Source organism: Electrophorus electricus, chromosome 19 (assembly GCF_041902795.1).
Source record: "Electrophorus electricus isolate QZ-2024a chromosome 19, ASM4190279v1, whole genome shotgun sequence".
NCBI lineage: Eukaryota > Metazoa > Chordata > Actinopteri > Gymnotiformes > Gymnotidae > Electrophorus > Electrophorus electricus.
This window is the reverse complement of record NC_137515.1, coordinates 12356254-12370525: the sequence shown is the minus strand read 5'-3', so window position 1 is coordinate 12370525 and position 14272 is coordinate 12356254. Positions and strand designations below refer to the sequence as shown.

The window sequence follows — 14272 nt, the reverse complement described above, 5'->3', positions numbered from 1 at the left end:
AAATCAAATTAAGTGAAGCACCTTGGCGTGCCATGCCAGCCTGCAAGGCGGGGCTTACTTCATTATCACCACCTCAGCCTTTGTGCACCCGTTCACTTGATGGCTTTTGGTTTTGCACAGGGGAGCGGAAGTCATAGTGTTGCTCAAGGTCTGCAGCCGCAAGCAAGGAGTCATTAGACTGACTTCGACCGCAGCTTGGTCTGTTAATCCACCGAGCTCCGGTGGGATCATGTCGCATTAGCATACAGAGCCTGGTGTAGCGCTCATGATGAATGGAGACTGATAGTCCCTCATAATGTTTGCATTGTTTGGCCTGGGCGTGTCTATATAGATTGCTCCTTCACGTCTTCCCATTGCAAGGGACTGAAAAGGATACTTGTGGTTTCCGTGAAGCAATCAGTATCTTAATGGGCTGGGCTGGGATGATACTTTTATAACAAAGCTTATATTTATGTCACCGTGATGTGCTTATATGATCATGTGTCTAAGCTGAGGACTGTGGTGGAGGGGCACTTTAGGGTCACACTATCTATGCTACTAGCAAATGTGCAGTCACAAAACAATAAGATTTCTGAATGGAAAGTGAAGTAGCCCCATGCAGCTTGACATGAAAAACAACGATGAGAAAAGCTCTTAGTTGAATTTGGAATTGAAAAGTATCATAGCTGACAATGCCTGACATGAAAACAGAGCTAGGATTCTATAACTCCACCTGCAAATTGCTGCCAGCCCTGTAAGCCATTGTTACTGGTAAGCCACAGATGGTTTGGATCAGAATTTGAGAATCCCTGGTGCTTACTCTGAATTCTTCACTGGATTTTATCACCTACACTGACAACTCCATTTAAACACCATTTAGCTCTCAGATATCATGTTTGGGGCTTGAAGCCATGGGATTATGAATGAAGAGTCACGTTATGGCACAAGGTAAAAGCCCCAAAGACTAAAAACACACCCTGTGTAAGCCTCGGTTATCCATTATGTCTCGTAAGTCTGCATGATCGCTCAGCACCTGCCTGTCCTGTCGCTGCATAGGGAGGAAAGCTGACCACAGCTGCCAGAGTGAATTCCGCGGGTCCATTAATTACTTTGGTCGGTCCTGTGCTCAGTTCAGCAGGCTGGATTATTTCCGGCAGAGACCCAGCATCAATCCCGGATAAGAAGAACTGCTCTGGTGCCAGGCGTCCAGATGAAGCATCCAGAGTTGAGCGACCTTTGCCTTAGGAGGAGAGAAAGCGAGAGAGAGAGAGAGGGAGAGAGAGGCAGGAAGGTGGGTGTGGATGGAGAGGAGAATTAATGAGCTGGGTCTCTAGGTGAGGAGGGGCAGCCCTCTTAAATTCATTCATCCTGTGCCCCTAACCGCCACAGATCTTGTTTCAGAGTTAGGCAGAAATTCATCATTAGGAAAGCAGGAAAGGAGCATCCCCAGTAGAATTACAGAATGGAGCTTCAGTTAAGTTCTCGATGCAAAGCGATTTAGATGGAGGAGTGATTTAGTATCTGTTCCTCGCCAGGTTGGATGGCAGGGATATTTGTTATGCATAACTGGCTACATTGGGAGGTCTGTAGGGAAGGCCATGGCTAAAGAGCACGATGAATCAAGTGAATACTAGACGTGCATGAGGATGCAGATGAGACGGTTATTACCGTATTCAAGTAGGCTCTCTTTAATGTCAAAGTTTGGCCCTCGTTCGTTGCCACACATCAAACAAAAGCAATCGACACAGTCATCTCATCTTTTTCAAGTCTCATCCCTGGAAAAACATGACATCTTAACAAGTGTGTTTTTGGCAAAGACATGTTTTAGATAATTTAGCTTTCGTTCCTCATGAAATTCGAACTGTGATGGTTTTGCTTTCGCCTGAAACTTGGATTTCACTTTCTTTTCTCCCTTTTTTCTGAAATGTTTTTTCTCCATGTCATGTTCATTAATGGTGCGATGGGTCTTGCATTGGTGCTAATGGGCTGCTGTCCTTTGGCAGCTCCTTTGACAGTAACGCGATATACCAGCAGAAGGCCCTTGGTCCCATCCAACAGTCCACTATTTTGGTGGTGGATCCGGTCAAAGGCAGCGTGCTCAAGGCCTCAGGGAGAAACATGTAAGCCTCACTGCTCAGCTCCTGTCCAAACCAACACGACCTTCGCTCTTTGTTTTGCTCTTGCTAGTGTATGTTTGATTGGTGTATTCAATTTACCATTTTGTTTGCTTCTGAACAGGTTTTATTTGCCCCATGGCATTACCACTGATAAGGACAATAACTATTGGGTGACCGATGTAGCGCTTCATCAGGTAAGAGGGACATTTTAATGTCTGCGCTAAAGGTTTTCAGCATGCCTGCTTGTTCTTTTCCACATCATGATTCTTGATTCATAGATATTTAGCCTGAAGTTAATCACACTCATTTAGAAAAGTGACTCCTCAATTCAGCACAGGCTGTTTTTCGATGGGGGGTGGGTGGGTTTGTTTTGTTTTTGTTGGTTATTATTTAAATCTATGCCATGGTTTGGCATTGCAGAGTTAGTGAGACCCTTTCTGCTGCTGGGCTTTTTCCTCCTGCCACAGGTGTTGAAACTAAGCAGGGATGGGAAGGACACATTGCTGCTCACCCTGGGTGAGGCCTTTGTGCCTGGCAGCGACCATGGCCATTTCTGCCAGCCCACCGACGTGGCTGTGGATCCAGACACGGGCAACGTCTACATCTCAGATGGCTACTGTAATGCCAGGGTCCTTAAGTTCTCGCCCGAGGGCAAATATCTGACACACTGGGGAGCAGGTACACACCCTGGGACTCTGCTGCGGGAGTTTCCATTTACACATCTCTCAGAGGGTGGGAAAAGACACCACACAATGTGTGCATGCCATTACAATGTGGTATGGTGTAACTTTAGAATCCTAGTGAAGAAGTCGCTGTTCTAAATCCAGATGAACATAATTTTGAGTTTGAGAATAACTTCAGAGGAGTAAGATACATTTCTTCATGTGGAAATAATAAATTTTAAAAATAATTTAAATACAGCTTCTCTCCATTTGAGGGAATGTTTTTTTCTGTACCTGACTACATTGATTTTTTTCTCCTTTTTTATATCCTTGTGAATGAGTATTTTGAAAAATATCAGTCCAACTAAAACAAAAAGTCTATACGTAATCCCTATAACAATGTTGCACATCATTAGCTGCTTTTCAATAGGACGTATCTAGCTTGCGGCCGTTTCCTCTGGTGTTTCACCGCGTGGCCACTCTTGTATGCTTGTGGCAGGTTACCTAGACCGGCGGCGCCGCGGACCCTTCCGGATCCCCCACAGCTTGGCCTTCGCCCCAGACAAGCGTGAGCTGCTGGTAGCCGACCGCGAGAATGGCCGCGTGCAGTGCTTCATGGCCGACACCGGCGAGTTCGTCAAGGAGATCAAGAAAGACGAGTTCGGAGGGGAGGTTTTCGCTGTGGCCTACGCACCTGTACACAGTGAGCATCCTCGCCTAAGGCCATCTGGTCTGCTCGGGCGTCTCTGCGCACCTGGCTCTGGTGTGGGGCTGCTCGTTGGCGCCTGTTTCATGTCAGCTGGGTTTTAGAGTAATGGACACCTGGCCTGAAATGCCTCCGGGAAATTCTTTTTTTTTTTTTTTCTGCCATAGGTCTGCATACAATTCATCGTGCAGACCTGAGGTGGAACCAGGGCCAAATTTGATAAAGCAGTTTTAGTCTGTGTGATGCAGAAGTAAATGAATCATTCAAATTTGAAAGACTTTTTCTTAACAGAGCATATATCACTCTTTTCAGTTTGTTTGTTTGTTTTCAATTTTAACTTTGTTTTAGTTTCTGTATGTGATTTAAAGGGTTTTGTATCAAATGAATTCATCTTAAACAGGCCTCTAAGGCTCTTTTGTATTATGTTTAGACATGTTTAATAGACTGATAAAGTCACTTCAAAAGGGATTCCAGATAGATACAGTATAAGTACTCCAGCCTTATCAATACTATCTGATACTATTACTGTAGTATCAGTACTGTGTACTACTTGAACTTCTTTCATTACTCATCACTACATCAGTTTCAATCCACTGATCAATATGAATAGTTGGTTAAATCAGACAGTCCCTCTGAGCGCTCCTTTGATGATTAGTGTGGAAGCTGTATCAGCATGGATGTGGCGCTGTTTCCCAAGTCCCTGTTGCTCATGCTAATGTGATGTTTTAGGTGGGCTGATCTATGTGGTCAATGGAGAGTCCCCATACGGCAACTTTGCCCCCCTCCAAGGCTTCATGCTCAACTATTCAACCAAAGAGATCTTGGATACGTTCGCCCCAGAAACACAGGTGCTGTACACACACACACACACACACACACACACACACACACACACACACACACACACACACACTCCCCCTGAATCTTTGACACTGTGGTTACAGCTCCACCTGACATGAGAGCCCTACTAGCTCAGATCAGTCTGAATATCAGATTATGGCATAGTACAAAAGAGGGATTTGTCCTTATGTTTTTTGGCCTTTTTAATGAAGCCATAAAGCACCCAGGAATTCTGTGGTCTATTTGCTTTAGGCTACTATGATGTAGACCATAAATGTGTCATCTCACCCTGCTCTTTTTCACTATGATAAGCTCTCTCATAAAACACAATAAAGTTCAGTTCAGCTCGACTAGAACACCATTTTGACATAAGACATGGGTATGCCATAGCCTGTGATGACCTGCATAACTTCAGCTTGAATATTTTACCACCGTAAAATAAACATGTGCACACGTTTCATATGGATGTTATTGTGCAATGACATTCCTGTGTCTTTGCGATATATTCCATTCAGGTTAAAAAAAAGATTACCCTGTTTGACATCAGAGGAAGCTATTGATTGCCTTATGCTTGATTAATTATATTTTATAGTTACTTACTTGCATTATGTGTTACACCTGACTGCTTTTTCAAAGCACTGTCGCTGTAAAAGCCTGAATGCTTGATTTGTCATGACCTTCATGACATGATGTGTTATGATCCTCCCTTAGCTTTGACTTCAGACCATGATGAGGGTGATTAAGATGAGGCAGTATCACGTGCAGAATAAATATCTCTGCATAGAGTTTGATAACCTGTAATGTTTGTGCAGAGAGACGTGCGTGCACATTCTCTGAAATGACTATGTACCACTTTTCTCATAAACAAGCACCGACTAGTCTGGAAGCTTTACCTCTTAATTGGTTGCCTCATCCGATATTAAGTCATTCTGTGACCCTTTCACCTCTGATGCCTCTTGGAAGTGAGTCTAGCTGCTGCTGGACGCTTGCTGGACGTTTGCTTTTGATTCTTCTTCCTTTCCCTAAATCACAGCACAGTGACATCATCCATCCTCATTTATTGTCTTCCCTCTGCCTCTTTCATTGGATATGAAGTTATTGTGCTTGTTCTCAAATATTAGCCAATCAAAAAGACAAAGCTTTTATGTTTACTTAAAATTTTTGCCAATGGGACAAACACTGAGAATACACAATGATATGATGCAAATATTAAACATGAGTAAGAGACACTCGATGGTTTGATGACACACTGAGAAAATGATACTATATTCTTGTTATATTTTGCCATACTGTGATATGACCTGCAATGCATTAAAAAAACCATATTAGTTCATCCTTCATGCGTCAAAGACGGGTCTATGTGATTTACAGCAAAATTCTGCAAAATAATGTGAAGGTCAAAATTCATGAAAACACAATGAAATAATTCAAGGATTTGTTCTGTGATTTATTTGAAGCTTTTTTGCTACTTCCAAGGTCAATATTGCAATAGTGACAGACATATTCTATTAGACAGCATTGATCAGAAACTCCAAATGAAGCGTAGTAAAAGCAAGCAGCATCAGCTTCCTTGAACCCACTGCTTTGGATCGAGCCAGATTGATTAAACATTCAATGTGATCCCTTGGGCCACTGGATTTTGCTGTTAATTTAATTTGAAATCAACTGCAATCATTTGTTTGATAGTCGCGTCCACTGTAAAAGGCTTATACTACACTACCAAAAGGAGAGTTTGATTTCTTTAATTAAAATACTGGATAAAAGCCTTGATAAAAACCTCAGTGACTGCAAATTGTTCAAATGTGACACTGAATGCCGTTTGTGTGTTTGTGTTTTTAATTTGTGTAGAAGTTCAAAATGCCTCATGACATTGTTGTTGCAAAAGATGGAAGTGTCTTCGTTGGGGATGCCTCTTCAGACTCGGTTCTGAAGTTTGTGCCATCTGAAAGTAAGTTTGTCCTTACCTGCATGCTTTCCCCTTTGGTAAATTTAATCACATGCTTCTGCCCAAACAATTATTGTTTGAACACTCTCACTACAGAGAGGCTTAAAAACCTGCATCTATAAACAAAGAACTTTTAAAGATATCATTAGCTTCTTTATTTATTAGATTGTAATAAAGAAATCTAATGCTCTAAAACCCTTTAAACCGATTCCTGTCATTACTTCCCAGAGTAAACAAGCTCATTGTTTTGATTGATGTACTGTATAAGAGACCATGTCTGTTGTCTAAAAAAAATCACCTTTTGACTTGTATGGCACGCTCTCCTACATGGTCGTGATCTCCCAGTCAAAGCAGTTTGCTGAGTGGGTGTGTGTTTTCACAGTGATGTGTCAGTCATTTGTCCTTTTCAACTTCTTCATGGTTTGTGTGTGTGTGTAAAGAGACATGTGGAGGACATTGCCGTCCATTCCTAAGATCCTGAATACTCCCTTGAGATGACTCATAGCCAAGATGCTCATGTTTTTTTAATACTGTTAAATGAAAAACACTGCTTCCAGCATAGTTCTCAGACCTCTACAGGTTCATCCCTTACATAAGCGAGAATTCAGTTTAATGAGCAGCTCTTAAATGTCCTTGCAATGTCCCCAGTTGTTTTTTCTTTGTAACTGCAGGTGTGCTTTACTTTACGCCATCTCTCCTTTCAGAGGCAGAGCACCGTTCTGTTAAAAAAGGGGGGATCGAGGTGCAGGAAATTGAAGGTACACCATCTCAGCTTCTTTTCCCTCTTGGCCGAGATGGCGATCTGTGGCACACCGTTCCCCAGGCTGCGCTGTGTGCTGTGCTCCATTTACTCCTGTTGTTTGGTTTCTGGTTTTGTTTTGTTTTTTCTCCTTCTGATGGTGATGGATGAAGGTCTGTGGGTCAACATTTCAGACCCTGATTGTTCAAGCATGTAGGGAGAAAGGCAAGGCCCCAGGTCATATTACTAACCCAGGGTGCACTACTGAGAGGAGTGCAATTTCCATTTGTTTGAGGTCCCAAACGAACACTAATGTTGGCTTTTTTAGATAACAGGGATTTTTATAATTAGAGCACAATACTAAAATAAGGGTTGCTTTTTCTCTACATGTTCAAGCAGCTCCTTCCTGTAATGGAGTAGAGTCTTATTACTCTGTAATTGGTTTCAGTAAACAGTTATTTGGTGCAAAAGTAGATTAGTGGCTTTTTGGTGCGTAGATGGCGTCTTTATTTCTTTATTGATTATTAAGATTTAATTAACGGTTTGATTCTAACTTGTTGTGACATGAAATACTTCCATTTTAAAAGCTGCTTAGTCTTGATTGAACAAGTTTAGAGTAGGTCTTACACCAAATGAGTACAATTGTAACCTTATTTGACACAAATAACACCTTCAAAAGGACAACTTATCGATTTCTTCAAGTTGCCCTTATGTGGAACTCTGTTAAGTGCCCTGACGTATCCTTAATGGCTTCCTTATAGAAACGGAGACTTTCGTACAGGCCAATCTGAAGCCCATCCAAAAGTCAGCGTCTCAGTCTGCAGAGGCAGCTGTGTTAAAACTGCCAGCAACAGTGCAGGAGGAGGGGGTGCTGGCTCAGCACAGCTCCACCCCTGAGGAGAAGGAGAAGAGCAGCAGTACTGGTGCCTCTGCTGCACAGGGCCTCTCCCCGGCTGTCCTCACCACCCTGCTGCTTCTCCTCCCCCTCCTGCTGGTCATCGCTGTTGGCGCGTTCGTCCGCTGGAAGAAGGGCCGGATGTACGGAGGTAAACACCTTCACCTTGCAGCGGAGACTCCAAAGGCTATTCCAATGTACTGCAAAACGGTCATGGAGCCACATTCACACCAAAATTTGATGCATTTGTGGTGTTACAGCTGTGGCCAACCAGAAGTCGGTCACATTGCTTCTTGCGTTCAGTGTAGCCCTGGCTGTAATATCAGTTGCAGATGCCCTAAGCGCAGCCTGTAGAGCCACTCTAATTTCCATCCTTTGATGTTGAATTTGAGTCACAGGCTGTGTGGTAAATCGCCAAAGAAAATATAATGAGTTGGGGCAACCATTTGATGTAGTTTGACTGAACCATTTGATCTAGTTTGACAAATCTGCCTTGTGCTTGAAATGTCCTCTTGCTTCTCCCAAAGGAGACAGCTGAGGCCTGTTAAGCAGCACAGTGTTTAACGCGCACACTGGTTACTAATACTAACAGCAGGCACGGAGCCAGTGTCTGGTAGACTCACTGTATCTTCTTGTCTTCTGTTTTGTTTTTGTGTTTTTGTTTTATTTGTACAGACGGTCATGAGGTGAAGCTAGAACCATCGGGATCCTCAGGAGGAATCTTGGGTAAACTCAGAGGTGGGTGAGACACATACTGCTCAAACTGAAGGAAGAACTGCCTGACTGACTCACTGGTGCAAACAAGCACATTTTCTCAGTACACTTTGGCAGCACATGTCTGGGCTTGGTTTGCCATGGGCGGTCTGTATTACACCAGCAGCCATCATGTCTCCTCAATTCTAGATGAGTTGCTATTGTATTCTGTTAATGCTCCCACATTTGAAGAATACAAGAGACACTTATTGATTGGCTTGTAGAAAATGTATATGCAAGATAGCAAGACAGCTATCTAATGTTGGATCAATACCTTTTCACCTGCTGTCTATCTTCAGATCCTTGTAATCCAGCCTAGTCCCAAGAAAAATATTGTCTTACTGAAGCTTTGTTTACAGCACTATATGTGCCCCACTAAGCAATTCTACCAACATGTTAGTTTTTATACAGTTTTGATCTACTCTATACATTCTACACATCTAATTGGGGGCATGTCAACTCTGTCAAATTTAATACGTACATGTGCTGCAAACCACTATATTCAGCAATTCTTCACTGTTTCATTATTATTATATTTATACTTAATAATAAACAATGTGATTTTCATGAAAGATTTTCATGAAAATCATTATAAAAATGCTTAATAATTAGCTAGATAAAATAAGATAAAATTAATAATTGCACATATGGAGTATTAATTAGTGATAATCAAACTCCATGCATTATGTGTAAACATACCCTAGATATTATGTCTTAAGTAGGCACTTTTAGTGTCACAGACTAAATTCTATGTAAAGATATTAAATAATATAAATGGTATGTAATAATATAGGTTATTATTATTATTATGTAGGTAATCACTATGGTCACTGCAACAAATTTGTGACTAATTTGGAGGATTATTACATGGATTGTAAGAAATATAAATTCCACTTTGTACACAAATGTATCATGTTTACCACATCTCTGGTTAGTAATATTTTATAAGTATAATGTATTCAATACATGTCATTTAGAACTAAAAGGTCACAAAATTAACATTGTAATGCAGATATACCACATTCTAATTAATTGACCTCTTTTATGGCCAAAAAAGGACAAACATGTTACGGAGGTGTCCCTCAGCAGAAGCTGATGCACATGCCTCTTCTTGTACATGTCTCTCCCCGCCCCCTGACAACGCATTTTAGGATCTCACTCAGATGTGGCGTTTCAGAGTGGCCCACTGTGTTCTGACTGCCTTGCCAACAAACATGGCCTCTGGTTTCTGAGGGCTAAAGCTGGAATTCTCTTTTCCTGTCTGCTTTCCACCAAGACCAGTAATATCCTCAGGCCGAGGCATGGAGCCTGGTGCCCGGGGCCCCGTGCTGAGCTCTGGGCTCCAGATTCAGGCTTGTCGAGCTGTTTCAAAGCCAAGAGCCAACTGCTCCTGCATCTCTGCACCAATGCAGAGAAAGTCGAGGCTACCCTCTCTCTGGCTAAAGCACTCTCCTGGCACGTTCCCAGCCCTTAAATCGGAGCACAGACTGCATGGCTCTGAAACAGAAAGTCCCTCGGGGCGCTTTTAAGATCGTAGCAAGAGATCCGATAAATGTAATTCATAATACTTTCTGCGCTGTCACTTTTTTAATGCTAGGGTATGTTCTCCAAAATGACTTTCATATCAGATGGAAGAGTCAAACAAACAGACGGTTCATTTGGTGCAGCTTAACTGCAGAGGTGATAAAGCAGAGATATTTGTCTAATAAGATGTCAACAGTGTGTATGGTGCTGTGAACCCACATGTTCATTCCTTTGGGCTGCTGTTACCTACATACCATAATGGATAGCGTTTACGGTGTCCCACCTCTCACTTTTTCTCCATCCTCTCCCAGGCAAGGCTGCAGGGACGCTGAACTTGGGGAATTTCTTTGCCACCCATAAAGGCTACACACGGCAGGGCTTTGACCGCCTCAGTACAGAGGGTAGCGACCTGGAGAAGGACGACGAGGATGCCACTGACTCAGAGAATGAGGAGTACTCGGCCCCGCCTCCTCCCGGGATTTCATCACAGTGAGATGCCCAGAGCCCACCCCATCCGCTCTGCCCCCGCCCCCGCCCCCGCCCCCACACCCCCCTTCAGCACAGCCCGGTCTGGTCCTCCCACTCGCACCGTCAGGATGTACTGCAATCATACGTGTAATTGTTCGTATTGGCTGCCAATATATTTTATTTATTTGTGCAAAACCTTTTTCTTAGTAGTATGTATGACTGCCACTTTAATTTATAAATTTTAAGGGGACCATGTAGAGGAGCAAAACACTGGTAGCATTAAGAATAAAGCTATATGGTTATTTTTTAATGGGAGGGGAGGAATGTTGTTTAATTTTTAATTATGATCAGTAAACTTCTTCCAATAATTTATCAGTTTCTCAAAGAAAAAAAAGCCTTTTTTTTTTTGTGTAATTGGTCTTTAATCACTTATCTGTACATTTGTGCCTTTTGATTATGTATTTCACCTTCTGCAGCACCTATATTACTACAAATGTGCCACTTATTTCAAAACGCTGCTACTGTCACCTGTATTTTGGTTTCTGTTGTGCCGCATTCAATGAAAAGAAAAAAAAGAGGATTATGATGATATATCTAAAACTGTATTTACTACATTTTCCAAGCAGGATGTAAAATGTGTCTGATATTTGTTGTGACATACTGAGGTTTTATTGCAAGAATACTATTTTCAGTAACAATGTTATTTGTGTAATAAAGTGTCTGCAAAGCATCACCTGACAGTTTTCTAAACTGGGGAAATTCAGTTTTACATGCAATAATATAATGTATTATTGATAGAAACGAAAGAGCTAACCTATAACAAATATTGTGAAATACAGGCATTTTTGACAATGCTGTATATGTTATGAAATAAGAACCAGTTGCAAATATAGCATTATTGTTTTAGCAGGACCATAATTCCTGTCCAGGAGCCAAAGAAATACTTTAAATTTCAAAAAATCTATAATATATGATTATATTTTAGTATAAAAACCATCTATAAGGTATGATTAGCTCTGAAATGATCCCTAGCTAGTATTATCATTGACTATAGTCTCACTGATGAAACTCACTTTGGTTAAACATATGGAAGAAAGTCAATGTCTTTTTAGCTATGAATTAGGTCTAATTAATTTAATGACTCAATTTGACTCAATAAATTCATGCCTGAGATAATATATCCATAGTCAATGTTGTTCATAATGTAATGTATTTTGCAGAAACAAAATAGGATTCTGATATATCACTTATGAGTAGAAGATTATAACCTTTAATAAGGTCATATATAATTAAAAATATATAAATAACATTAAAAATCTTATGTTCTGTACTGGAATATTATTCTACGCCAGAAGCAGTAATTCTGGACTTAAGTATGTTGACGTTTAAGCGTCCAACCAGATATTTCATCTCATCATTTGAACCATCATCAGTAACGATGCTATTAATATTTCACCAAATGGCGTCGATGGCTTGTCTAGACACGGACATGCGATCACGTAAAGAAAAAACAAATTTGAATTTAATATTTTAATATTTTCTATCTGTGAGGTTCCCTCGGCGCCCGTAGCCTCAATAGTAAGTAAAAATGCAGCACCATCTAGTGGATATCTATTACCGCAGAATTTAATTAATTTTTCAAATTACACATGAAAAACCTATCATATAACTGGCGAATTGACATAAAAAGATTTCCGAGTGTTGTTTGAATCTGCTATCAAAAGATCCACTACAACAAATCAACAGACGTGGTTTGCATCAAAAACACATTTCTCAGCTGATGTGCTATTATGCTACTTTATAGCAGTTTACCTAAAAGAAATGCCTCTCACTAAAATCTGTTCTAGTATGTTCAAGTCACGGTTCTGCTTTGTCTGACCCTTTCAGTTTGAATGATTCAGACTGAATGAAGGCAAATGTGCCCCATACTGTAAGATTCTATAGTTAACTGATTAAGTCTTATGTCTTTGCAGCTTTTCAATTTTTTTTTATTCACAGAAACTTCTAAATGCGGAGACTCTTGAGTTTTCTGTATAAAACAATTGTACTTATCTGCATTTACTAGAAAATTGCCTTACCCTCCCTACCTGTACACATTATTTATAATATATATGCACATTTATACTCAGTATGGAGTAACACACTACTTTTCCTTTACCCTCCCTTTTAACCCCCCATCTCTCAATTCCTAAACGTCATTAATTTGTTTGATTTCCATTACTTCAGTCACATCATTTAGAGCAGTTGTGGTTTATAGCTATTTAGATCTCAGTTAGGAGTTGCTCAAACAGCACAGCAGGGGTGTAATGACTACCTCAGTGTATTAGGGTGAGAACATTTATTGGTCTAATTCAGCTCTATACGTATTAATTCTTGTTTACCGGTGCACTGGAGGATGCTTTTTCAAAATTCCAAAAATGTAACAATTCTTTTACAAAGTTGAGTTTCATCATAATTATAAGTTGCTTTGGATAAAAGGGTCAGGTAAATGTAATCTGTGGAAGGTGCATTGTAGTATTAATTTGAGATTACAGACTTCCTTATGCTGCAGAGTGATTTGAGAAAACGTCGGTTCTGCCCACAGAACAGGGCTACAGTAGAGCCTGGATCTGATGGAGCAGTACTGAAAAGTACATGAAAATGGCCTACACAACCATTTTCTAAAAAAAACAAAAACAAAAACAAAACAAAACAAAAAAAACAAAAGCCAGATTTCAAGGAAACACATCAAATTTTACTTTAGGGACACAATAATTTAGAAACCTATATGGACTATAATTATTTAGGATTAAAAATTACTTTAACTGGAAACTTCATTCCAGCAGTCAATGAAGTTGGACAGAAAGCATGCATAGCATTCTATGCAGTTATGTAAAAAAATGTACATTCAAATACCAATTCAAATTTTGCTCAAATTATTTCAGTTATACAACCAATTCTGCTGTATGTTAGTTATGTATGGAGGCCATTATCAAATCAAAGGTTTGACCAATGGCACAAACACCCACCTGAATTTTGTAAAAGTATCCTCCAATTCACAGGTAAACAAGAAATAATACATATAGAGCTGAATTAGACCAATTTCCAATCTTACTCAAAATTCAAAAGAGGATAATTAAATATTGGCTGCATTTAAAAAATAGTGACCCTCACTCCTACCACTAGAAAGCCCCGCAATGTCAAAAGCTGAGCCCCCTTACATAGCTGGTCTTGACACAGTGTTAACTACGACTAACACTCAGCAGGACCAGTCTGAAATACAAATGATCACACCAAATCAAATCATAAAAATTCATAACAAAACAACTTCACCCATTGTAACTCACAAGAACAAATCAAAATGCAGTGCTATCGAGTCCTAAAACTACCTGCTCACAGTGATAGTAAACACAACCACGCTGACAAAGTTTAGACTCAGTGAACGTTGCCTGGCCACAGACCGGCAGAGTCAAAGCTGTCAAAGCTACAGTCAAAGCTGTCCAGAGAAGAGACATTTCCTATAATTTTAGAAGAAAAGAAAGAAAGAAAGCAGAATTTTAGCAGGACTATATAAATCTACCTGCCACAACATGAGGGACAGTTAGTAGCTCAGCCAAACAAGCACACACATATGCAACTGTACTGCCGTATTTGTAACCTTTATT

At 40.6% G+C, this 14272-nt stretch overlaps 1 protein-coding gene across 10 annotated transcripts in view; it reads left to right on the top strand.

Moving 5' to 3' along the window:
- pam (peptidylglycine alpha-amidating monooxygenase) overlaps nucleotides 1-11358 on the top strand; it is a 43247-nt gene extending 31889 nt beyond the window's left edge. For 7 of the 10 annotated variants that reach the window (XM_081701873.1, XM_081701872.1, XM_081701875.1 and 4 more), the window contains 10 exons: nucleotides 1983-2099; nucleotides 2218-2290; nucleotides 2564-2774; nucleotides 3258-3461; nucleotides 4194-4312; nucleotides 6153-6252; nucleotides 6921-7007; nucleotides 7750-8034; nucleotides 8559-8621; nucleotides 10472-11358. In XM_081701873.1, the coding sequence (XP_081557999.1) occupies nucleotides 1983-2099; nucleotides 2218-2290; nucleotides 2564-2774; nucleotides 3258-3461; nucleotides 4194-4312; nucleotides 6153-6252; nucleotides 6921-7007; nucleotides 7750-8034; nucleotides 8559-8621; nucleotides 10472-10653 (1441 nt within the window). In that variant the 3' untranslated portion in view covers nucleotides 10654-11358. The remainder of the gene's footprint in view (nucleotides 1-1982; nucleotides 2100-2217; nucleotides 2291-2563; nucleotides 2775-3257; nucleotides 3462-4193; nucleotides 4313-6152; nucleotides 6253-6920; nucleotides 7008-7749; nucleotides 8035-8558; nucleotides 8622-10471) is intronic. The other 3 variants (XM_081701874.1, XM_027008990.3, XM_027008994.3) reach the window with 1 other exon arrangement.
- Nucleotides 11359-14272: the final 2914 nt, after the last annotated feature.